Source organism: Vombatus ursinus, unplaced genomic scaffold (genome assembly GCF_900497805.2).
Source record: "Vombatus ursinus unplaced genomic scaffold, bare-nosed wombat genome assembly UNPS02014786.1, whole genome shotgun sequence".
Classification (NCBI taxonomy): Eukaryota; Metazoa; Chordata; class Mammalia; order Diprotodontia; family Vombatidae; genus Vombatus; species Vombatus ursinus.
Window position 1 is genome coordinate 10,977,759 of NW_020954564.1, and position 26,139 is coordinate 11,003,897.

At 42.1% G+C, this 26,139-nt stretch overlaps 1 protein-coding gene across 1 annotated transcript; it reads left to right on the forward strand.

Moving 5' to 3' along the window:
* LOC114046935 (carboxyl-terminal PDZ ligand of neuronal nitric oxide synthase protein-like) lies at positions 1–26,081 on the forward strand. Its single transcript, XM_027867568.1, has 11 exons — positions 1–105; positions 6,936–7,007; positions 12,429–12,521; positions 13,904–13,962; positions 14,291–14,399; positions 14,868–14,997; positions 15,646–15,764; positions 16,760–16,960; positions 23,695–23,860; positions 24,607–24,811; positions 25,738–26,081. Exons 1-11 carry the CDS (start codon positions 1–3, stop codon positions 26,030–26,032), a joined length of 1,554 nt encoding a protein of 517 aa, XP_027723369.1. The 3' UTR covers positions 26,033–26,081.
* Positions 26,082–26,139: the final 58 nt, after the last annotated feature.

Genomic DNA, 26,139 nt, shown 5'->3' on the forward strand with positions numbered 1-26,139 from the left:
ATGCCCGTGAAGAACAGATACAACCTGGTAGATGAGGGTTGCGATTCACGGCTCCCGCTGCACAGCGAAGAAGCCTTTCAGCACGGGATCCAATTCCAGGCCAAGGTAAGGCGTTGGGGCGTGCCTTGAATGGCAAAGCTAGACAGATCATAGAACTCAATGTCATAGGCGGCAAAGACTCAGACAGAATGTCCACGGTGAGAAAGAGACCCTAGAACGTGGAAACGTTACAGTCAAAACGGACCTTTCAGATCATCTTGTCCCAACCTTTATTTTACGGATAAGAAAACTGAGGCATAGAGAGAACGGTATTTGCTTCCAAGGTCCACAGGGAGCATTCCCTGCCATTATCCTGGTTTCCTGGGTCTCTTACCACATTACTTCTTCGGTCCCTTTCCCTTTCCACCACCACTCCCACACACATTTGTTTTCTGTCCCCCTGCTCCCCAACTACCTCCATGGGTTTCATTTTCCATTCTCTTTCTTACTTTCTATTTCCTAGATTGAGTGGGAAATTGAACTCCCTTGAAGCCCTTAATATTGTTGAAATATCTCTCCTTCTTGATCTTTCTATTTCCTCTCAGCTACTACATAGCAACATGTCCTTTTTTGCACTACACCCTGACTGGTACTCTTCCTCTTCTCCAGTCCACCTGTCACCAACCAGCTCTGCCCAGCTTGTCTTTCCTGTCTTCTGTTCTGGGATATGGTGTCAATTAAGGCCAGTTGGCATGGTCACTGCCATACTGCAGATAATCCTAAATGAATGTCACGTCTTTGGGCATTCTTAGTAAGGGAGGATTTGGGATTTGGGTAAATGTATGTTTCTCAATGGGCTGAAGGAAGTTCCAGGAGACAAAACCCAACATGGATAAATGAAGTCAACCGATTATTTCAAGTGATTGTTCCAACCTTCTCCCAGCAAAACTGGCTTGAGATTTTGCTTCTTTTATTTTCTAGGGAGTTATCATGGTGCAGCTGGGTTTTGGAATCAGGAAAATTCTGGTTCAAAGTCATTGACATTTACTAGCTGTGTGACTGTGGATAGCTCACAACTTTTCTGAACATCAGAAAACCCTCTAAGAGTTATCACTAAGTTATAGAAAGGTTGAATCTCTTGATGGAGAAAATTTTGTGCTAATAAAATCACAGATCCTTGACATATTGAATTACTTCTCCCTAGTGGAGGTGCTTATGACTAACAAATGAGAAAAAGAAGGGACAAGTGCAATTAGGTAAGCTAGAATGTTAGATGTCAATGGGACTTCAGAGATTCAGCACCCTTATTTTACAGATGAGGAAATTGAGGTCCAGAAAAAGAGAAGCAGAAGGCTAGATTGTTATAGGATTTAGAGTTGGAAGGCATGTTAAAGGCCACCAACTCTAATGTGCACTACAACTCAGATCACTATGAACTGGAATAGTCATATAGAAAGAGGCGTAGAGTAAAATGGAAAAAAGCATCAGTTTTTGGAATTAGAGGACCCAGACTCTCATGCCAACTCTGTGATCATGGGCAAGTCACTAAATTTTTCTGAACCTCAATTTCTTCATCTGCAAAATGGGGATAATAATAGCTATACTGCTTTTCTCAGAGTCACTGTAACAAAAGTGCTTCATAAATCTTATTGCACTAGGAGTTTGAAGATGTATAATTTAGTCTGGATACTTCCATTAACTTGCTATGTAACCTCTCTGAGCCAGAGTTGTCTCCTCTGTAAAGTGAGAGATTTGGACTAGATGACCTCGAAGGTTCTGTTTATCTGCACGTAGTCTGTTTCTTAACATTCTATGTTCCAAAGTCCCTTCCAGCTCTAACGGATGCTAATCAGGGAAAGCTAGAGGGAGTAATTAGGAGGCTTCAAAGAAGAGCTAGAGCTTGAATGGTAGGTAGACTTTTTGGGGAGGGGTGGGCTGGATTTCCTAGCAAGAAGGAAGAGACCTTGGAGCCATAAGAATTTCCCATTGGAGGTGTCCCTTTTTTTTCAGGGTTCTCCTGGGAAGTGTTCTCAGAGGGGCTGTCTCTGACCACCGGAGGGCTCTCTCTCTTGCTTCTAAGCATTGCCATTAGCCTGACCTTTTTCTTGTTTGGACAGAACAAGATTAAGTGCTTAGATTTGAGTGCTTGACTCAAATATCAGATATTTGCCAGGTATCTGACTCATTTTAAGTAGGTCAGACTTAGCAGGTGGCGTTTTCCCAAATAATTGAGCAGCCACAAGTAAGCATGAGAGCTAAGAAGAAAACTCCAAAAGGTCATACGTATTACATTTGGTTTAGATTAAACTGGCTTGACCCCCAAATGACTTTTGGTTAATAAAAAAGATTATAATTACCACCTTAACGTATACAATTTGGGAAGGAGCCAACCTTGGGTAAGTTGAGCTTGGCTTCAAGAATTGTTCAGCTGCTAATAACTCCTTGTGTGATCTTAGACAAAGGAGTTGTAGATGATAAGAGTCCCTTCTGGCTCTCTAGGTTCTATGATGTTATTACTTCCCTGGGTCTCAGTTTTGTCATCTATAAAATGAGTAGTTGAACTAAATTGTCCCATACCTTATCCAACTCTAATATTCTGAGATCTGATGTCCATTTCACCTCAAATAAATCATGTACACTACAAGAATGTTAACTCCTTTTTTTTTTGTACATTATGACCCCTGGACCTAGCTGGAAGGAGAATTTGTTATAGAAGATAAGGGGTGATTAGGTTACAGGGAGGCTCAAAACCTGAAGCTTCAGAAGCAGAATTCAGTGATGATCTTGGGAAAATAACTGATCTCTTCTGCCACGCATTCAACGCTTTCTGCCTCCCTTTCCAACTGACTTTTCAACCTAGTCTCTTGTCACATTCCTACTTAAACTCAGCCTCTACCAAATAGGTCCACTTATCATCTGTCCTTTGATCTTAGTTCCAAAACATGCGAAAACAGGAAAGGGCCTGTGTTCCACTCTTACACCTGAGAGAAAGAACATGAGTTTCAGAGAAAAGAAAGGGACCTGGTCAAAGTCATGTTAGTGGCAGTAGAGTTTTCCCAGCCCAGTGCACCCATCTCTTTGCTTCTTTTTTTAAATTAATTTTTAAATTATTTATTTTTAATATTTTTGTTTTTAATTAATTTTTAAATTAATCTTTTTAATTAAAATTTTACTTAGTTTTATTAATACATTTTGTTTTTATGTCATAGCCATTTCTAAATATGTCCCCACTCTCACCCACAAGAACGTGTCTCTACCTTGCACAAAAGAAATGCAATTAAGCAAAAATAACTAACATTGTCCATGTTTGACAAGGTCTTCTACCTTCATAGTCTCCCCTATCTCTACTCTGAGAGGAGGGACATATTTCATCCATTGTTGGTTCTTTAGTTACTCATAGTTTGATTTTCTTTTTTGATCTTTTCACTTGCACTGTTGGTTATTGTGTTATATGTTCTTTTGCTTTCATGTATTTCACCATGTGTCAGTTCAGACAAATCTTCCCATGTTTCTCTGAATTCTTCACATTCATTTCTTACTCTATAATAATATTCCATTACATACACAGACCACAATTTGTTTAGCTATTTCCCAATTATGGTCACCTACTTCATTTTTAGTTCTTGATTACCATAAAAAGTGCTACTATGAATATTTTGTAATATATTAGTCCTTCTGATTTTAACTTCCCTGGAAGTACTTCCTACTTTTTCAAATCCCCCCTACACACACACACACACACACACACACATCATTGTGGAAGATACCCCTGGTCAAGCCCAACATTATCCAGGAATTAATTAGCAAGTATTCATTAAGTACTTACTATTTTCCAAGTATTGTGCTAGGCACTGGAGATACAAAGAAATAGTCCTTGCCCTCAAGGAGCTTACATTCTATTGGGGGAAACAACACGTACCTACATAAGTATGTACAAAATACAGTAAATATAAAGTAATGTGGGAAGGTTGAGGGATGGTCAGGAAAAGGCCTTGTGTAGAATGTAGTACTTGAGCTGAGGTTTAAAGAGACCTAGTGATTCTGAGAGGCTGAAGCAAAGAGGGTATATGCATTCTTGACATGGGGCTGGGGAACAGTCTATGCAAGGCCAAAGATAAGGAATAGAATATTGTATATGCAGAAACACAAATAGACTAGTTTGGCCAGAAGACTGGCTGTCACAGGCTAGAATGAGCTTTCCTCTCTCAATTTCTTTAGCGCTTAGTGTAAGTCCCCCACCAGAGTCTTTACCTCCTACTGTTTCATGACATCTCTAAATATTCCTATCCAAATTATGTAGCTCTTATATTCATTTATTTTCATGTGTGCTACTGTTGTCTATTCAACTAGACTATAAGCTACTTGAAAGCAAGAATATTGTGTAGTCCCTATAACTAATCCACTTATGTTATAGTCTCTAGCCCCCTCATAATCTTGGTCCCCTTCCTATTGCAGGAACTTCCTCTAAGACATCCCTGAAAGGTAAATCTCTCTGAATGGATACTCCCAGGGATGGAGAGGCAGAATGATCTAATTAAAAGAATACTGGACTGGGAAGTAGGAGAGACCTGGGTTCCAACCCCTCCTCTGCTACTTATAGGCAAGACATTTGACCTCTCTGGCCTCAGTTTCTCCATCTGTAAAATGAGGGATTTGGACCAGATATCTTCTAAGCTCCCTTCCATTTCTAAATCTATGCTTTTATGATCTCCTTTGGAGAATCAACAATAGGTCATTACACCTAGTAGGTGCTCCTCGATAGCTTTTAATTGAAGAATATAGCCCTCACAGCTTGAAGGGTCTTCAAAGGTCATCTCTTACAATCTATATTTAAACTTAAATCCTCTCAAAGGTTCCTGACAAGTGGTCAGCTATCTGGACTCCACTTGAACATCATTGGTAAACTCAATCCCTCCCAAAAGAATACATTCCACTGTTGGACATGTCTGATCATTAGGAAGTTCTTATATTGACACAAAATCTGCTTCCTTGTATCTTCTATCCATTTGCCCTAGTTTTTCCCTTTGGGTCCTAGCAGAACAAAACGAATCCCTCCTTTGTAGGACAACCCTTCATACACTTGAAGACAGCAATTATGTTCCCACCCTCACCCCTAATTCTTCTATTCTCTAGGTTAAACATCATTAATTCCTCCAACTGATCCTTGTGGGTCACAGGTTTCAATCCCCATCAAAAGGCTGGTGTCCTCCTGGCTGCTGGAATTTCCTCTCTGGCATCCCTGATGGATGTGCCAGCTTCTGCCTAGATACTCTCAGGGACAGGAGACTGCACCATGTAGATTTGGAATAAGCAGATATGGGTTCAAATCCTAACTCTGCAACTTTTGCTACCAACACAACCTTGAGCAAGTAACTCCGTTCTCTGGACTTCAGTTTCATCACTTAAAATAAAGGGGGGAGAGATGTTGAACTAGAGCATCTTTAAGGTCCCCTCCAACTCTAAAATCTTCTCTTCTACCTCACCAATAGCCTGTTCTGCTATTGGACAGCTCTCAACATGAGGAAGCTCTTAGATTGAGGGAAAATCTGCCTATCCATAAAGTCTACTCCACTGCTCTTAGTGCTGCCCACTGAATAAATCAAATAACTCTTCATATCATGGCCTTTCAAATAAAATTCAAGTTTTCTTGTTTGGATTTCAGGTCTTTCACAATCTGGTTCCAACCTTCCTTTCCAGACCTAATGTATGATGCTCCCCTCCACTCACTTTACATTCCTCTCAAACTGACCCAGTTTCTGCTCCTCATACAGCGCAGTCCATCTCCATATCTGTATGTTTGAGGAGACTGTCCTCTGTGCCTGGAGTGCATTACCCCCTTATCTTTCCTTCTGAAAATCTCTAGCTTCTCTCAACACTCAGCTCTAGAGCCACCTCTCCCATGAGGTTTATTCTGCTATCCTGTTCACCCACATGCTGGCATTACCTTGACCCTCAAAATTAGTTTGCATCTATCTTCTATCCACATATCTATGTATATGATATTTCCTCTCAAATGAGAATGTAAGCTCCTTGAGGGCAGACATAGTTTCCTTTTTTGGCTTTGTATTCTGAGCACCTAGCATGGTACCTAGCACCATTTATCATATTATTTAGTAAATGTTTGTTGAATGAATGAATTTGAAGTTAGAGATAATTTCATCTGTAAAACAAGGATGTTAGAAATAAAGGTTCTTAATCTAGGATCCATGGACTCCCCAAAGGGTCTGTGGATGGATTTTAGAGGGCCTATTATCTTGGACGAGGAAACAATTACATATTCATTTTCATCAACCTCTAACTGAAATTCAACTTTTCCTTCTAAAAACATTATTCTAAGAAGGAGTCCATGCCACAAAAAAAAGGTTAAGAAGACCTACTCTAACTCCTTATGGGACATTAGGGGTATCTGAAGAGGAGATTCCTGTTCTGGATGAGAAATCAGACTAAACAGCCTCTAAGGTTCCTTCCAACTTTGAGGTTCTAGATTGTAAAGAGACCTCCCCATCCTAGTCTCCTTCTTCTTAGCTTTTCATTGCCTTTCTATAATGTAGCACCCAGAACTGAACACAGAACTCCAGATGCTTCCTGACCAGAACAGAACAAAGCAAAATTATTACTTCCTTTGCCCTGAACTTAATACCTCTATTTATTCCAATGATGATTGCATTAGCCTTTGCCAGAAGTTGACTCATTGAAAGCCCAATATCAATCTAATTTGTCAGCTGTAATTGGCTTGAGTATCTTAAGAGAACTTGGAGATCTTTCCAATGAAAAGCCATACAAAAGAACTTCTTCCATCTCAACCACTTGCTGAGAATGCCAACACTGTTTTTCTTCTTTTGGTGGGGGAACTGGAGATAAGTTAAAACTATTAGAGTTGTAGCTTCCCCTTTCTGTCCACTCTTTTTCTCCTCCCTTTTTTAATGACCAGTTTCCTTCTTGTCTCCTTCTTTTAGTACATTGGGAGTTTGGATGTGCCCAGACCCAACAGTCGCATGGAGATTGTGGCCACCATGAGAAGGATCCGGGTGAGTGATAGAGCTAGGGAATCCCAGGAACAGCTTTCCCTGAGACTGAACCACATCCTTGGTGGAATGTGTTTCTGTCAGTCAGCCAACTAGCATTTGTTAAGTACTGACTCTGAGCCCTAATACAAAGCACTAGGGGATACAAAAAAAGGCCAAAAAATCATTATTATTATGGTTTTGCAGGGAGCCATAATTATGACTCAATATTTTATAATAATAATAATAGTATGATTGGGTTATCATATAATGGTTACATATAATTATCATCCACTGGCACCCTCCTGAAACCTCATTGTACATGGAACTATAAGTATTCACTAGTCTAGTAGTCTAGTCAATAAACTGAGAAGCCTTCAGGTATAGGCTTGTTAAAGGAGAGTGTGTCTGCCATCCAAGAAGGACCAACCTCGCTAAGCACAGAGAGGCTTGTCACCCCAAGTGATGAATTTCAGGTGATGAATTACATAAAAGTTCAGAGTAGATAGAGAGTCATCCCAGAGGAAAGGCACTGATGGTAGAAAGTGCTAGAAAAGGCCTCTTACAGAAAGTAGGATTCAGTCTGGGTTGTGGAGAAAGAACATTCTAGCCACTGGGAACAGTCAGTGAAAAATCAGAGTTAAGCAATGGAGTGTTGTGTTCAAGGAACCTCAAGTAGACAGTATAGCTGGATCATAGAATGTTTTGAGGTGAGGGGTAAGGTACATGAAAACTGGAAAGGTACAGAAGGGACTTTATGAATGGCTTTAAGTTTCAAACAGAGGCTATCCGAAGCTAGTTAAGCTAGTCCTAGAGATGTCACATGGGCAGCTAGGTGGCATAATGGATAGGGTCAGGAAGACTTGACTTCCGTTCATGAATTCAAATCTGGTCTCAGATACTTATTAGCTATGTGACCCTGAAAAAGTCACTTAACCTTGTTTGCCTCAGTTTCCTCATCTGTAAAATGAGCTGGAGAATGAAATGGCAAACCATTCCAGTGTCTTTGCCAAGAAAGTCCCAAATGAGGTCATGAAGAGTTTGGACACGACTGAACAACGATGAGATGTCAGAGAAGCAGATCATTTTCGGCCTGTACTCTAAGGCATTTTAGTTAGTTTGCTAAGAACTGCCAGAACCTGTCCTCTGCTAGCCTAGCATTCATAACTTTGAGTTACCTCCATGCCAGCATCAGTGATGGGACTGACCAGAAGAAGATTATCAACAGCTGGCTTTTCTATAGTGTTTTACTTCTGTGATCTCATCTGATCCTTACAACTACCTTGGGAGGTAAGTAAGCAGGTGAAGGTTTTTAATCCAAATTACACAGATTAGGACACTGAAGTTACTTGTCCTGTCACACAGCCAGGAAGTGGCAGAACTGGGCCTGGAATCTAGGTCTTCAGACTTTTAAGTCCAGTGTAGTCTAATATACATTTATGTATATGTGTTTATATATATATCTCCACGTGTACATACACACATATAAAGTATACACACATTTGTTGACAGGTACATCTAAGAAAATTAGAAATAGAAATCAAGTTATTATCATCATCACTGAGTTCTAAACTAGAACAACTTGGAGCCCTTTAAAATTGGTTTTGAGATCATAAATAAGGCTCCTCCCACTCCTTACCACTCCTCTCCATCCTAAAATCTCACGTACATTCATGCCTTTGACTGGTTTAACTAATGGCTCCTCCCCCTTTGCTGGAAATACATACTATGCTGCCATGGACTTCTTTCCCTCAGTTGTTATCCTGCCTGGTTTCTTCTCATGTACCCTAGAGTAACAACTAAAATAAGAACCATTCTTATAATGCTTTAAGTTTTGCAAAAACCTGCTTTACAAGACCCCTATGTGGTGGGTAATACAAGATTTTTTCCCAATTTACAGATTAAAAAAAGTGAGGCTTAGAGAGGAGATGCGACTTGCCCACAGTCACATGGCCAGTAAGTGTCTGAGCAGGGCAGTGAAGCCCAGGCCTCTTGAACTGCCAGGTTAGCACTTTATTATACCACATTACTTCTCTGTTCTCAGAATGTATTCTCAGGATAAAGTGTGATTGAATTAGGTTCAACAACTTTTCAGATGGGTTTGAAGTCTTCTAGAAGATTATCTGGGGTTTCCTCTTGTTCATTTGAAAGAGAATATGATTTCTTCTAAGTTAGGTTTCCTTTGTGCCAGGCAGCACATGGAAATGTTCCTATGTTCACCTCCAGTCAATAGCAAGAGTGAGCTCTCCCCTTCCTACTTCCCAGAAAAGCCATTAACATCTCACTGAGATAGGAGCAGAGCTAGTTCAGACCCCAAAACTTTCCTGATGATCTTCCTATAAAAGATAGAGGCCAGAAGACTCAGGCCCTTCAGGAAGTTGTCTTGGATCTCATGAAGTCAGTGGACCTTGTTGGCCCTAATGCTGTATCACACAGACAGAATTGAGTTTCAAATGCCTTTCATCTTAGATGAAGAGCATTGGCCATTAATAATAAAGGTAGCGATTCATTAAATAATGATTATAATAGCCCTTATTTCTATTATGCTTTCCTTACAATAATCCTGTGAAGTAGGTGAAACAAGTATTATCATGTCCATTTTACAAATTAAGGAACTGAAAGCCAGAGGGGCAATATTGGTATAGTGGAAAAAGCACTAGACTTAGTAGATAGAAAATCCTCCCTGGGACACCCCCAATTCATCTCTAGAATGAGGAGGTTGGAGTAAATGATCTCTCTGTTAGATCTCTTCCCACTCAAGATTCCAGGATTCTTTAACTATGAGAAGCAATTTGCCCATAGTTAGTCACACAGAGAGAAGTGGGGCTTAATCTGTCCCCTCCCTCTCTGGTCTTCTGACTCCCAGGCCTTTGCTTTTTTCCAGGACACAACGTTCATTACTCAATTTGCATTTTTAGACTGTGGGCAAGTTGCATCTCCTCTCTAAGCCTCACATTTTGCTCATCCATTTTCAGGCAAGGACATGTTTAGCTCTGAGATCGGTCTCTATACCATGCTAATTTATTTATTTTTTAAAAATAAAACAGTGGTCAATAGCAGGCTCTCTCCTCCCTGTCTTTCTCTTTGGGAAGCAGGAGACTCAGAGGAAGGAGAATGAGTTCCAGGCTTCTTTAGAACCATGGCCTGAGCAAGGGGGGAGTCTACATGTACATGTGAGGGGGGAGGGACAGCTGGGGCAGCCTGTCTCCTTAACCTCCTCCTCAATGTGTCTTTGAGGCTTTCTCTGAGCACTTGGAGGCAAATGCACGGGTCTAGTGGCCACAGACTCCATTCATTCTTACTAATGGCTCCCCCATTCTGTCCTTCAGCTTCAAAATGTAGGAGTTGCTGTGTCTGAGGAATGGTGGCTCTTTACCCAGGCTGTCATTTTGAAGGGAAGGATCAGGGAATGGGAGGGAAAAAAGGCAGTCTATAACACTTTCATGTCAATCAATCAATAAATTCAGTACTAGGGACAGCTAAATGGTGCAGTGGATAGAGCACTGAGCCTGAAGTAAGGAAGAACTGAGCTCAAATCTAGCTTCAGACATTTATTAGCCTGGGCCTATTTGCTTCAGTTTCCTCATCTGTAAAATGGGGATAATAATAGCACCTACCTCCCAGGGTTGTTATGAGGACCAGAAGAGAAAATTAATTGTAAAGCATTTAGCACAGTGACTGCCATATAATAAGCACTATATAAATGCTAGCTATTATCATCATTATTATTTTTAATAAGAATACAAACAGTTGCATCTACTGTATTTGCCAGGTTTGTGGGGATAAAATGAGATATTTGTAAAGTCCTTTGGAAACTTCAAAGTGTTTTTAAAATGCCAGCTATTATTACTATGATTATGCATGCACATATTCACATACATATATGTACTCCACCATAAACACACTTTCTTTTTTTTTTTTTTTGGTGAGGCAATTGGGGTTAAGTGACTTGCCCAGGGTCACACAGCTAGTGAGTGTTATGTGTCTGAGGCTGAATCTGAACTCAGGTCCTCCTGACTCCAGGGCCAGCGCTCTATCCACTACACCATCTAGCTGTCCCCATAAGTACACTTTCACACTCACTTTCATTGGTGCATGCACATACATACATATCTCAGTTTTACATACACTCAAATAGAGGTAGGCACACTCACTTTCACTCAAACACACATGAACACATATGTAGATACTTAGATTCTCACACTTTTACACTCCCACAAGGACTCTGACATTAACTCATACACATACGCATTTGCATAAATGTAGATACAGAGTCAGTGAGGTCCTATGGAATGAGGGAACAAAAAAGCCCTTATTAAGTGTTTATTATGTGCCAGGCACTGTACTAAGCACTGAGGAAGCAAATGCTAAAAAGAGAGTCTCAGCCCTTACTTTCAAATAAGAAAGATTCCTATGCCCTCCCCCTCACCCTACTAAGACATCAGGTGGTGGCAGTCCATGATACAAGTAGGCAGATCATCCCAGCATCCACACACATAATTCCTGCTCTCCTTGAACCCAAGGTGACCCCCTGGCATGGAGCACTAAGTGCAGGTGTATTAGGCTTCTGCCACTGAGCCATAGTGAGGAGAAGGAGGGCCTGCGGGATGGCAAGAGCACTGGAGGAACAGATGAGATTGCCTGTCTGACAGGTTCACCCCCCCCCTGACTCTCCTCCCCTACTCGGATAGGAAAAGAGACTCTGGCAGGGTTTCAAATTTTATGGATTTGGCCTAGTTAGCATCTTGAATGCATTCCATGTTTCAGCTGTAGTACTTTCTTGCTTTTTTTTTTCTTATGTATAACAAGAAACAGACAGCTGAGTTTTCTTTTCTATAAAATAAGAGGGTTAGACTAGATAATTTCCAAGTTCTAGTTCTAATACTCTTTGTTCTATGTAACAATATTTTGTATTCTAGGCTCATTCCTACCTAACTCTAACAATAATGTCCTAAGTTCATTCCTGGCTCTGTATATGTTCTAAGTTCATTCATTGCTCTAACATTCTATGTTCTAAGCTAATTCCTAACTCTAATAGTCTATGTTCTAAGCTCATTCCTAACTCTAACAATCTATGTCCCAGACTGATTCCTAGCTCTAACAACATTCTAAGATCATTTCTAACTCTAACAGTCTATGTTCTAAGCTCATTCTTAGCTCTCTCTGTTCTCAGCTCATTCCTAGCTTTTATAGCCTATGTTCTAAGTTCATTCCTAGCTCTAACAGTCTATGTTCTAAGCGCATTCCTAGCTCTAACAGTCTATGTTCTAAGATCCTTCCCTAATATAATGGACTGCGACTCTGTCTAGAATTTGGAATTCTGCCTCTGACAAAGCTAGCAGCAGGCATATTGTTGACCAGGGATCCTGGTCAATGCTCAGTGTACCTATCCTGGCCCAGCCATGCCAGTTGCTTCCAAATGATAAACATCTCTTTCCCCCCCAGTGTGAATTCAAAGCAAAAAACATTAAGAAAAAGAAAGTCAGCATCGTGGTGTCTGTTGATGGTGTGAAGGTCATTCTCAGGAAGATGCAGAAGGTAAGTATCTCTTACCATCCCTTTTTTCCAAGGAGAGGCCCCCTTCTTGGAGCAGGACCTTTCATAGAAAGAGTGACCATGACCACACCACTTCCTTCCCACCCTCTAGTGCTAAGGTGGACTTAATAACAGCCTCCCAGATGTATCAGGCCACAGGGCAGGGAAAAGCTTTGACATCAGGAGCTCCTTAAAGTGAGACTGAAGGGGAAAGAAAGGAGGGAGTAGGGCTGACACCAATGAGTAGTGGTAAGAAAGGACATTGAATTTAGAGTGAAAGAACACGAGTTTGAATCTTGGCTTTTCCATTTACAACCTTCATTTATGATCTTAGGCAAGTCACAACCTCTGCAGCTTCAGGTAGATTAGATAAGTAATCTCTCATTTCTTTTCCTGCCCCAAACCTTATATGTTTGGCCCTTAGCACAAGGCTGCAGGCATATTCAGGGGTTGGCTTGTGTTCTGTCTCTCCATTGCATCTGGACTTTTCCCTTTCTCAGGCTCCATTCCAGTCCACCCTTATCTCCTCCTGCCTGGACTACTACATCAGCTTCCAGTCTCTCTCTCTCCTGGGTCTTTTCTGCTCATATTGCCAGAGTCATCTACTCACAGTATAGCTCTGATCACATTCTTCCTCTGCTCAAATGCCACTGTAGTTTAGCAGAAGAAGTGCTATATCTGTAATAAGAAGACCTAGGTTTGAATTCTGATTATATCATTTACCATTTGTATAACCATGAACAAGTCATTTTTTCTCTCTCTGGGTCTCAGTTTCCTCATCTGTAAAATGAAGGGATTGAATTAGACAATCCCTAAAGTCTATTATTTTAAATCCTATAAGCCTATGAACTCCTCCATCCTCTGAATCCTCTTCATCCCTCAAGGCTCAGCACAGGTGCTACCTCCACCTTCAGGAACCTTTCCTGCCCTCTTTCCTCCAAATTCCCATAACAATAGTTCTGCCCCACTCAGTCTGAATCTGTCATTAAATGATCATAGAATTTAAAGCTAGAAGGGACCTTAGAGATCATCTCAACTAATGCCCTCAATCAATGCTTCACCCAACCCAGGGGTTTGCATTCAGAGCCTCTGACTTTAAAACCAGTGGTCTTTCTACTACACTATGCTGTTTCATGTGCTCATCATTTCATATGTATGAAGGCTATTTCCACCAATAAACTGGAAACTATCTGAGGACAGGGACCCATTTTCTCCCTCTATCTTCTTGATGCCCTTATCTAATCAGCACTGTGCTAAAAAGCCTTGTATTGTTTGTTTTGTTTCTTGGGTTTTTTGGTTTTGCTTTTTTTGGGGGGGGGTTGTGTGTTTTTTTCTTTTTTGTTTTTCTTTTTTTTGTTTGTTTGTTTTGTTTTACTTCTCTGCAGAGGAAGGAGTGGGCCTGGGAAGAAAGCAGAACACTGGTGATGCATGACCCTGTTTACAGGTAGGGATTGTCACACTCATTACCTCCCTTATCCCAGTAAAAATGACTGGTGCGCATGGTCATTCCATATATCTGAGCAGGAATATCACCACCCTCACCCCAGATGTTATTGTTATTTTTATTATCTTTTTTTTAAGAGAGGCAATTGGGGTTAAGTGACTTGCCCAGAGTCACACAGCTAGGAAATATTATGTGTCTGAGGTCGGATTTGAATTCAGGTCCTCCTGACTCCAAGGCCGGTGTTCTATCCACTGCTCCACCTAGCTACCCCAACTCACCACTGTTGTTCTCTCAGTTGGATATATTGACATGGGACATTTCCTCCTAGAATCTTCTATGTGTCCCATGATTCTCAAGACCTGAAGATATTCAGCTACATTGCCAGGGATGGGAACAACAACTCCTTCCGGTGCAACGTATTTAAGTCTAAGAAGAAGGTAAAGGATTGCAACATCCATGGCCAACACATCCTTTGTCCCACACCTGAACCCCACCTCTATAACCTGTACTAGTAGTCATACCACAAGGACTGAACCAGGGGGAACCTGCAGCCTCGAGGCCACATGTGGCCTTCTAGGTCCTTGGGTGCAGCCTTTTGACTGAGTCCAAGTTTTACAGAACAAATCCTTTTATTAAGGGGATTTGTTCTGTGAAGTTTGGATTCAGTCAGAGGGCCAACCTTGAGGACTTAGAGGGCTCCACGTGGCCTCGAGGCTGCACAGAAAGTCCAGAATGGGTGGTGTGGTGTGCACCTTCTCCCAACACATCCAAAGTATGATCCCATGGGCACCAGGCTAACTTGTATAAACACTGTTAAGGGATCAGGCCATAGTGGGATTAGGGGCTGGGCTGAGTCCTACATGGTGGGTATCAATGTATCCTTTTATCCATCTACATGTGGGCAGAGCCAGGCCATTCGAGCAGTGAGGACAGTGGGCCAGGCCTTTGAAGTTTGCCACAAGCTAAGCCTACAACACCCTCTACCCAGTGCTGATACAGCCAACCGCCAGCCCACAGAGAAGAGGCCTCAAGCAGGTACTCCATCTTCACCTTTCTTTCAACCTCTTCCACCTAAAATATACTTACTTTGCTCAGGATGTCCCCAGGATAGCCATCAGGTCAAGGCAAGGGAGGGTCCTAGATAATATGCTATGATACAAGGAGTGTTAATCTTGGAGTCAGATGATCTGATTTGGACTCCTGGTTCTGACCCTTGCTTCATCCTGAGCAAGTCACTTACTTCTCTGTGCCTCAGTTTCCTCCTTTATAAAATGGTAATAATAATACTTGTACTAATTACCTCACAAGACTGTTGTGAGGAAACTGTTTCATAGAGTGACATGGAACTTATAATTACTGTAGTTTATTATTCTTGGAATTCATTCTCTAGAGTGACCCTGTGATTAGAGCTAGGGTACTAGAAAGAACTCGTGTATGTCTAACTCATGCTTGAGGGGATTTGCTGGATGAACTACATTCACTTCAGGTCCTCTGCCCTTCCCCACCCACCAACCACCAAGACATGGGTGGGTAAGCTCAAAGGGTGAACCAGGAAAGACCCTGGAAGAAGTGGAGCCATTGCCTAGCTAACCTATGGACAGCATCAAGACTATAGTAACTCCTAGGCAGAACCAGACCAGTTCTTCCTCATGCAAAAGACCCCTCTCTTCTACTTTGCTACAGCATATCACCTAGAAGGAAGGAAACTAAGAGAGGAGGACGGGGCCGACGGGGACTCTGATAGAGCTGTTCGGAGGGAGCAGACCAGCCATGTAAAACTGGAAAAGGAAAGACCCAGAGAGGTAAAAGATCTAACATCAGGACAGGAAACTTCTAATGTGGGCAGAGACCAGACAGGGGCAGGCAGGGAATACTGGGGAAAGAGGAACTACTGATTTGATTGGGAAGACGGGCCCTCAGAGAGGCCCTTTGTCTGAAAGAAAGACCTGCTGGAGGGTAGGGGACCCACAATGCCACGTCACACAAGGATCCAATGAAGGAATTAGGGATGTTTGGGCCACAGAAAAGAAGACTTAGGATGGACATTATAGCTGCCTTTGGATATTTAAAAGAACTGTCATGTGACAGAGGGGTGAGACTTGTGCTGCTTAGCCGTAGAAAGCAGAATCAGGCCCAATGGGAGGAATTTTCAGTAAAACAGACTTTGGTTCAATATGAAGAATAGCTTCCTACCAGAGCTATCTGACAGTAGAACGAGCTGCCTAGAAAACTAGTGAGTTGTCTGTCACTGAAGGCATTCATGTAGAGACTGGGTGACCACCATGAGGAATACAAAATGAGGTTGGAATAGATGACATCTAAGGCCCCTTTTCACTCTAAGCTATTATTCTCTAGCCCAAAGTGAAAAAAAAAAAGGATTTGGATTTTGGGTTCTTTTAGGTTTATTTGTTGTTTGCAGTTTTTCATGCCAATGTGCCCCTCCATAAACCCAATGGGTAAATGAAAGTTGATGTGTCTCAGTATTACAAGCCCAGCTCCCAGACCAGGCTATCCCTACCAAAATGAGGTGTCCCTGAAAGTCCAGGGCTTCTAGAAGCCAGATGCATCACAGCAGGAAAGTATGAGCCAGAGTCAGATTTCAGGTCCTACCTACGCCAAAGCACACAGACTTGTAAAGATGCCAGTGTGTATATGACTGGGTATGTTTACCACTCTGCTTCACTATTTCTGTCTCTTTCTACCAAATCCAGCCCTTCTTGAGGTGTGGCTGAGCCAGGGCCCCACAAACTACTCATTATGCCTCCTCTTCCTTTCTCTATTCCCAACATTGTCCAAGTTATGCCGCTGTGTCCAGGACATTGGAGCTGGCTCTGCCCACCCTGCAACTGCTCAGCCATGGTCACCCTCTAGAAACCTAGAATCCTCCCCCAAGGCATCAGCCATGCCAGTAACACCGATGTTGACTCCACATTGCACACAGCTCCTCCACCACCAGCTTCTCCAGCAATGGCAGCAGGCTCAAGTAGCCACTGCCCAGGTAATATTCCTCCCCCTCTTCTCCTCCCCTAAGGACGGCTCCCCAGGGGCTGGGTTTTCCTGGGTGGCTTTCAGAGTGACTAAGAGATCATGGACTTTTGCTCTCTCTATGGTCCTCAGCTTAATCCTTTGCCATCATTCTATGTCTGTACTCCTGGAATCATTAATTTCCTTAGATTCTTCTGGTCTCACCATAGACTCACCCTTTCCTTTACTGGAGAAGCAGTGTTGGTATGTTGGAAGAGGCACTGAATGTGGAGACAAGCAGAACTGGATTCAAATCCTGGCTCTCTCATTTATTAGGTGCATGACCTTGGACAAGCCACTATTATCTCTCTGGGGCTCAGAAAAATGAGGGTAATGGTATATGCATTACCTTTACCATCTGTAAAAGAGTAATAGTATTATATGTGACCTTCACAGGTCCGTTATGAGAATAAAATGAGATACTCTCAAGTGCTTTGGGGGATGCTGAATAGCATCATTCCTTTTTTTAAAAAATGTCACTTCAAACAGAATTTGTATTTTTCTTTTTGTAAAAAAAAATTTATTCTAAACTCAGCCATCAACAAAATCAAATATGTATGCATATATGATAAACATAAAAAATTTTAAAATACAGTGTTACATAAAACCATTTTATTTAGACCAGACTCATGATTTCATTGGTGTAGGGAACTGCCTCTGTGGACACCCTTTACCAAGGCAGGTTGGCACTTGGTCTATAATGTATAGTCCTAGAGAGTTGCCTAGAGCAGAAGTGTTGACATGCTGCCTGCCTGGCCCAGGCAGCCCGCAACACTCCCAGTGCAGCAGAAACCAGATTAAAGTGTAATTGGGAAATATGTAACAAAATTAACAAAAATATGATAAAACACAGATAGTGTTACTATGTGGTTCTCCAAGTCAATATGTGGCCCTCGGGGATCCTTATGTATGTTTTAGTGGCCCCCATTTCTATTCGAGTTCACACCACTGGCCTGGAGCCCTGACAGGTTAAGTGATTTGCCCAGGGTCACACAGCTGGTATATAAGTCAGGGGTAGGTCTTCTTGACTTCATAGTCAGCTCTCTATTCACTATGCCATGTTGCTTCTCCTAAAGCACTCAACATTTCACAAAGTAAAGCCAAACGAATGGCCAAAAAATGCACTTGCTCTGTGTCTTTTTCATATGTTTATGAAGCTGTATTGTTGGGGGGGATTTTCTTTGATTTTTAAAAAATATGTCATTGTAGTCAATATGTTTATAGTTCTGGTTCTACTACTCTAACTCTGCAGAATCAATTTACATTTACTAGCTTCAGGACCCCCAGCTTACCTAACTCCCTGAGGCTTCATTTCCTTATTTATAAGTCAAAATAATAACAACATTTGCCTAACAGAGTTGTGGTGAGATAATGCATATAAAATGCTGGCAAACATTAAACCCCTATACAAATGTAAGTTATTTTGGTTGTTATACCCTTTATATTTATCATTTTACAGTACTGTAATCCAGCTTCTTGCTATTTAAAAAATAACCAGATAGATCCTGTTTTCCTTTTTTGCATACTTTTAGGGGAAAGTCTTAGCAATGGTATCACCAGTACAGAGTTTATCATTAGTTTTGTATATTGCCTAATTGTTCTCCAAAAGGCTTGCACTCATCTATAGCTAGTCCAAACAACAATGTAATAGAGTGCCTATTTCCCAGCAGCCCTGATAACATTGGATACTTGTTTTTGCTAATTTAGTAGGTATAAAGTGATATCTTAAGTCTTTCTTGATTTGCATTTCTCTGATTATGACTGGATTGAAGGAGAGGCATGGCATACTGATAGAGTGCTGGACTTGGAATCAGGAAGACCTGGGTTCAAATCCTACCTCTGAAACTTACTGATTTATGACTATGGACAAGTCACTTACCCCCTCTGAGCCTCAGTTTCCTCATTTGTCAAATGAGGGATTTGGATTAGATGAACTTTAGAATGCCTTCTCATTTTACCACAATTCTTACCTTCTTATTACCCAATCCAGACCTTGGTGACAGTTAGGTCCCTGTCTCCAAGTAATTCTCCCTCTTTTTTAATGAGTTCAGTGCTTGGCTCACAGACTTCCTCTCCACCCCACCTTCTCCCCTCAGACATCCCTGCAGATATCCTAAATCCTCAATTCCCCAAGTTGCTCAATTCCCAAGAATTATTCTTCCATTCTACCTCGGCTTCTCACAGGGATGAGTCATGCCTTTGATCATGCCTTTGAAAGTATTCTGCTTTCATGCTCAAGAACTCTGAATTTTTTTTATCTGAGCATAATATTTGTCTTTCTATCCCTTTTATGCCTCATTCTTCCTAAACCTTCTCTTCATCCCCACCCTGACCTCCAATCCCTCCATTCCTCGCTATTGTCCCAAGCCATCAACCCTGCTCTGGCTGCATTCTCCTCCCTTCCCAGTTGGTAAGCCCATTCATTTCTATACTGTTCTTTACTCTTGAATCCCTTGCTCCCTTCTCCTGTTATCAATCACGCCTCATCAAACCCCAATCCTGGATTACTCCCACCCTATACCTTCTTACTGCTGAAGGGAATTGGAAGAAATAACAAAACCTTGCTGATCAGATCAATCAATCAGTAAGTGTTTATTAAGTGCACTTATGGACAGCTCTGATTATCAGAAAGTCTTCATATCAAGCCAAAACCTTCCTGTAACTTGAACCCAATGCTTCTAGTTCATCCCTTTTGAGACAAGCAGAACAAGTATAATCCCAATTCAACATAACAGCCCTTTAGATATTTGAAAACAGCTATCACAAGTCTTCTATAGGCCCCATCATGGAGTTCCATCAATATACCTATATACTCTGTAACTGGACATTTTTGTGCTCCTCGAATTGAATGTCTGACCTCTTTTCTTAAAATACTATTACACTGTAAACTCTATGAGGGCAGAGAGCTTGTCTGATTAAAAGGTCTTGTATCTCCCACACCTAGCACACAGGGCTCTCTACACAATACATACATAGTAAATATTTGTTTCTTATTCATGAAAAAGTTAATGCTAGTAAACTTCCTTTGTAAACCCCACCCAGGAGAGATTGTTGTTTTACCTTCATTCTCGAAGAAAACTAATGACATCAGAAGGGTGATGTCTTGACTTGCAAGTGAACTAGATTTAAGTGAGGCAGGGTTGTACAAAGTCATCAGCCATACTCTCTACTCCAGGGTCAATTGAGTCCAGTGGCAAAATATAGATCAGGACAACTGGAAATGATCCCAGATGCAGTGACAGACCTTGGTCTTTTTATACTAGGGTCTTTCCCAGGTCTTATTTTGGTTGAGACAACACCCGTTCAGTGATTTAAGTAAGGTGAGGTAAGAAATGAGGCAAAAGATGTCCCAGTTTGCCTACTCAAAATAAATAAACAAACAAACAAATAAATAAAACTGGGAGCAGAAGACCCTCAGGGTTTTTGGCCAGAACAGAAACAACTGCTATTTACACTTACTCTGAGCCATCAGAACCCAACAATGACCAAATGAGGCTTGGGCTGGGACCTATTATTGTCCAGTTGTGAGAGCCAGAGTAATTTGGGTTTAAGGCATGGTCAAGTGGCTCCATTTGAATCCCAATGGATTTTCAGAGCTCTATTTCAATAAATCAATGAAATCAAGAAAATAAATGAAACTACATGGGACAAAAGAGTTAATTGTCCCCATTTTCTAAAATGATGGAATAAATAAGTAGGGAAGAGAGAAAAAAAATCTAGCCCCCCAAACCCCAAGACATCTTACGAGGTTTTAGCTATCAAAATTTATATTCTTTTTCTTTCTTTTTTTTTTTTAGGCAATTGGGATTAAGTGACTTGCCCAGGGTCACACAGTTAGTAAGTGTCAAGTGTTTGGTCTGAGGCCAGATTTGAACTCAGGTCCTCCTGACTTCAGGGCTGGTGCTCTATCCACTGCACCACCTAGCTACCCCTTAAAATTTATATTCTTTTGGGCAGAACACCCACATTTAAGGGAATGATCCTCATGTAGACAGAGGGAGAGGAGGGAAGGAGGAAAGTAGGAAGGAAGGAAGGAAAGAAGGAAGAAAGGAAGGAAGGAGCATTGCCCAACTGGAATTGGCCAGTTGGGTCCCCAGTGGGGCAGATTATTGTTTGTCTTTTGTTCTTGAAGAGGACCAATGACATAAGGAGGGTGGTGTCTTGACTTGCAAGTGAATTGGATTTAAGTGAGGCAGGGCTTCTACAAAGTCATCAGCCTCACTCTCACTCCAGAGAAAAAGTGGGGTTGTGTAGATGTGTGAGTCATTTCCACAGAGATAACAATTAATCCACAGAAGCTGATATAAGGTCCCCTCTACTTTCTTCCCTCTGCCGGTTTCCCAAATGCTCTATCTGGCTTCCTTCAGTTCAACTGAAACTTCTCTAAGTTACCAGTGATCTTTTAATTGCAAAGAATAATGGCTTTTTCTCAATTCTGATTCTTTTGGGCCTCTTTGCAGCATTTGACACTGCTGACTACCTTCTCTTCCTGAATGTTATCTCATTTCTGGGTTTTCATGGCATTGTCCTCTCTTGGTTCTCTTCCTACCTCTCTAATTACTTCTCCTCAGTCTCTTTTGATGGATTTTCATCCATGGCACAACCACTAACTTTGGGAGCCTGCTAAGGCTCTGTCCTAGTCCCTCTTTCCCTTTATCTCTGTAGTCTCTAATTTGGTGATCTCATTCATGGATTCAGTTAGAAACTCTATGGAGATGATTCCCAGATTTCTGTATCTAGTTTTAGTCTTTCTCCTGAGTTAGTCCTACAGTACCAATTGCTTATTGGACAATTCAAGCTAGAGTTCCTGAAGGCATCTTAGGCTCAACATGTCCAAAAAAGAACTCGTTATCTCTTCCTTCAAATCTACCCCTCTTCTGAACATCCCTGCTCTTCTTGAAGGAACCACCATCTTTCCTATCACCCAGGTTCACAACCTTGGCATCCACCTTGACTCCTTTTTCTCAACCCACATATCCAATCTGTTGCCAAATCTAGTAAAAAAAAATTTTTCTACATCTTTTACATATGCACCCTCCTTTCCCCTCAAAGAACCAGCACCTTGGGTGAAGCATCATCATCTCTGTCCCAGACAATTACAGTAGCCTCCTACTTGGCATCTGGCCTCAAGTCTCTCCTCACTCCAATCCATTCTCCATTCAGATACCTAAAGCATATGTCTGGCCACATCAACTCCTGTTCGATAACTCTATCTACCTTGTCTGTCTTCTTACATTCCACTCCTCTCCATGCAGACTGCAATGGAGCCATACCAGCATACTAATACTCCATCTTCTGCCTATGCCTTAGCACTAGCTGTCTGCCCTCCCTCTTCACCTCTGCTCCATAGAATCCCTGGCTTCCTTTAAGACCCTTCCTGGAGGGAGGCCTTTCCTGGTTCTCCCTGCTGCCACTGTCTTCTTCTCTGAGCTGACTCTCCCTCCACTCTGTGTTTTCTTTTATATCGCCCCCTATTTGAATATGAGCTCCTTGAGATCTGGGACAATTTTTTAATTTTTCTTTTATTCCCTGCATTTAGCATAGTCCTTGGCATGTAGTCAGTGTTTAATAAATGCTTGTGGGTTAATTTGTTGATTAAGCATCTTTTCATGTGTTATCAACATTTTGTGTCTCATCGTTCAGTTGTTTTCTGTTTGTCTTCTTTGACCATTGTTCCACTGGGGAGCATATTACTTTTAGAGAGATGCATTTATTCTTTAGAGAGCCATCATTCAACAAGCATTTATAGATTCTGGAAAGCAGACCTTTATCTGACATATTTACTGCAAATATTCTTTTCCCAATCTGTTTCCTTTTTGTTGTACAAATGGAGTGGGTTTTTCTAAGGATGTTTACTAGCATTCATTTTCTCATTCGACAAATATTTATCATGTATCTACTGTGTAGAAAGTCCTGTGCCAGGTGTGGGGAAGACATAATATTTTTATGAAACATAGTCTCTACCCTCTTGGAGCTTACATTGCAATAGTGTTCTAGGAAAAGAGGCTAACCTACTGATTTTAGTAGAAAAATATCTGCTGAAGAAACCTCATGGGGAAATTTAGTCCAGAGAAGACCTTGGTCGGTAGGGACACATGTGATAGATGTGTTTTCAAAAATCTGAAGGGCAGTCCTAAAAAAGAGGGATTCTGCTTGGGTTGAGGGGAGGGTGGGAATAAGCATTTATTTCACACCTATTATGTGTGAAGGCACTATGCTAAGCACTTTACAAATATCTCATTTATGACAAACAGGAATTAAGTGACTTACTCAGGCTCAAACAGATAGTAAAAGTATGAAGTCAAATTTGAACTCATGTCTTCCTGACTCCAGACTAGCACTTTATCCACTGTGCCAACCTGTTTGAGAGGGAAGAACTAGGGACAATGGGTTCAAATTACAGAGAAGCAGATTTGGTTTGATGTGAAGACTGCCTTCCTCACAGTAAGAGCTTTTCATAAATGGAATGGACAGCCCAAGAAATAGTGAGCTCCATGTCACTGCAAGTGTTAAGTAGAAAGTGAATGAGCAGTTGCTGGCAATGTTGGAGAAGGGATCTGGTGCTCAAGGTCGGTTTGGATTAGAATAACCTCTGTGGTTCCTTCTGATTTGGGATCCTGATTCTGTGATTCCTTCACAATGAGAATTAGGTGGTAGAGGTGGAGGTTGAGAATGGCCACAAATGGGGTGATGATGGGAATTCTCCAGGTACAGCTTCTCACAGACCAACTGGCTGCAGAGACAGCTGCCAGAGTGGAGGCCCAGGCCAGGATCCATCAGTTACTGCTGACCAATCGGGACTTGCTCCAGCACATGGCACTGCTGGGTCGGCAGCTGAGAGAGCTAGAGGAAAGAGCTTGGGGCCGGCCTAATGGTAAGGAATGCTCAGGGCAGGACAGGGAGCTGGTGGTGAGGGGAGGTGGCTCAAGACAGAGCAGGGGGCTGGGGCTGGCCTGCTGGTTTGGGATTGGGGGAGGCTGGGAGTTTCACGTGGCCCAGGTGAAGAAAGAGGAGATGATGTTGACCTAATAATGAAGGGTTCCAGGATGGCAGAGGGGCATCCTGGGCTCATAGTACAGTGTGTGTGTGTGTGTGTAAAATTACCACTAGTTTTTTACATCATACTAAATTATGCCAAGATTTTGAACTGGTTACACTGAGATTTTCGTTTGCTCCTTTTATAGAATATAGGATGTTAGAGCTAGAAAGGACCTAAGAATCCATGTTCTCATAGTATCTCATTGGGCTCCCTTGCTCTAAGTTCAAAAGGAGTAGGCCCTGCAATTATCTCCAGAAGGGAGAGCTAGGGAAGGCAATGGAAGACCCTGACCTATCCTCATTCATGATTTAAAGAACAAAGAATGGAGTATGTTAGAATTAGAAGTGACTTTAGAACAAAAAAAGACCCTGACTTGTCCCTATTGATTAGATAGAACGTTAGTACAAAAAAATGGAGAATGTCAGAATTAGAAGGGACCTTAGAACAAAGAGCTCTGAAACTTGGGTAGGAGGTACAGGAGTTGGGGGCTGCCAGTCTCTGAGGGCCTTCCTGGGAATCTTTAGCAGTAGACTCTTGTCAAAGGAGTTTATGGTTCTCTTTCCCTTCTTCTACCCAAACAGGTGGCCATTCTCTGCAGAGCTTCAGCCTTAGCTTGGACCGGGCCTCCACCCTGGGTCCCAGGGCCCACAGGAGCCAGGACACTGTGGGAAAGGTTAGCCTGACTTTGAGAAGTAGGCATCTGCCTGGGCTCAGCCAGAGAGAGGAAGACTCCAAGGAGACTGAACAGGGAGGGAGTCCCTCCAGTATCACAACCAATAAGGATAGGTCAGTGACCCCACCGCCTCCCTGCCCTTTCTCCTAAAGGTAGACAAAGTGCCCTCTTCCCCACAGCCTTAGAGGGACATAAACACTGGCTAGAGGGCATTGTACCTTCTCTAGAAACTGAGGGCAGTATATTATAATATAAAGAGTGATAAACTAGGAGTCAAGAGACCTAACTTCTTGTCCTGGTTGTGTCCCTAACTCAATCCCCTCTCTAAGCCTTAGTTTTTCCTTCTGTAAAAATGGGGCAATCAAATCTAGACTATCCCTTTCACAAATATACTTTGAGGATCTAACGAAATAAAATATGAAAAGACTTTTTGAGGCACTTCAAAACACCAAATAATGTATAAGATTATTATGATTAATAAAATCATAAGATTTAGAACTAGAAAGGACCTTTGAGTGGGTGTAGCCCAACCCCTCATCACAGAGACAGTAAGTTTGCAGAACTGGGATTCAGACCAAAGTCCTCCAGAGCTAGTGCCCTTTATACAACACTCCTATACTTCTCCATGATGGCCCTGGACTCAGGGCCCTCCCATAGCCAGAAGTGGAATCAGAGCCCTGAAGAGAGAGTGCCTCCAGGTTCTGCTTTGAGGCAAAATGAACTGGAATCAATGGGGAGCAAGCCCTCCTCTGAATTCCTTTAGCTAATCCCAGCCCTATGCCAGCTCACAGGAAGGACAAGGCAACAAGGAAAACGTTAGATCATCCCTCTGTCTCCAGACAGGCCGTCCCCCAAGTGATTTATGAAGCCCTTTCCTCATAACAACCCTGATGTGATTAGTCCTATTTTTTAGATGAAGAGCCAGATTCAGAAAGTTAGAAAGTATAAAGAATGCAGGAATAATCCTGACTCCAGGCCCTGTGTTCTTTCCACTCTCCAACTCTTCTTCCCCTTCCCAATCTCCTGTATTATTCTCCAGGCTGCTGACATCACCATCCATTCCGAAGCTTCACCCTCCACCCCCCACACTCAAGAAGAGGTTGACCAAGACTTCCCTCAGTCTGGACTCAGAGCCTGACCCGGGACAACCATCCTCCTTTGGAACTCCAGACTCAGTGAGCAATGACACCTTGGAGGAGGCCAAAGCTGGGGCCACTCAGTTGCACCTCTCACCCACAATCTTCCCATCTGGGGTCAATGACACGATCTTGCACATCAGCTTCTCTGATGAGGATGAGGAGGATCCAGCCATTGAGGCTCACGTTCCTGCATAAACCCACCCCCTGGCTCTCTCCTCCCTCCCTTTCTTTCCCTTCTTCTGGATCCTACAGGGCAAAGCCCTCCAGGTTCACCTGGAGCTACCTACAGTGTACCTAAATGA

Coding starts and splice junctions, on each gene's coding strand:
- LOC114046935 (XM_027867568.1), top strand. CDS start 1: ATGCCCGTGAAGAACAGATACAACCTGGTAGATGAGGGTTGCGATTCA. Junction 14,400..14,867: donor TATTTAAGTCTAAGAAGAAG/GTAAAGGATTGC, acceptor ACATGTGGGCAG/AGCCAGGCCATTCGAGCAGT. Junction 24,812..25,737: donor ATCACAACCAATAAGGATAG/GTCAGTGACCCC, acceptor ATTATTCTCCAG/GCTGCTGACATCACCATCCA.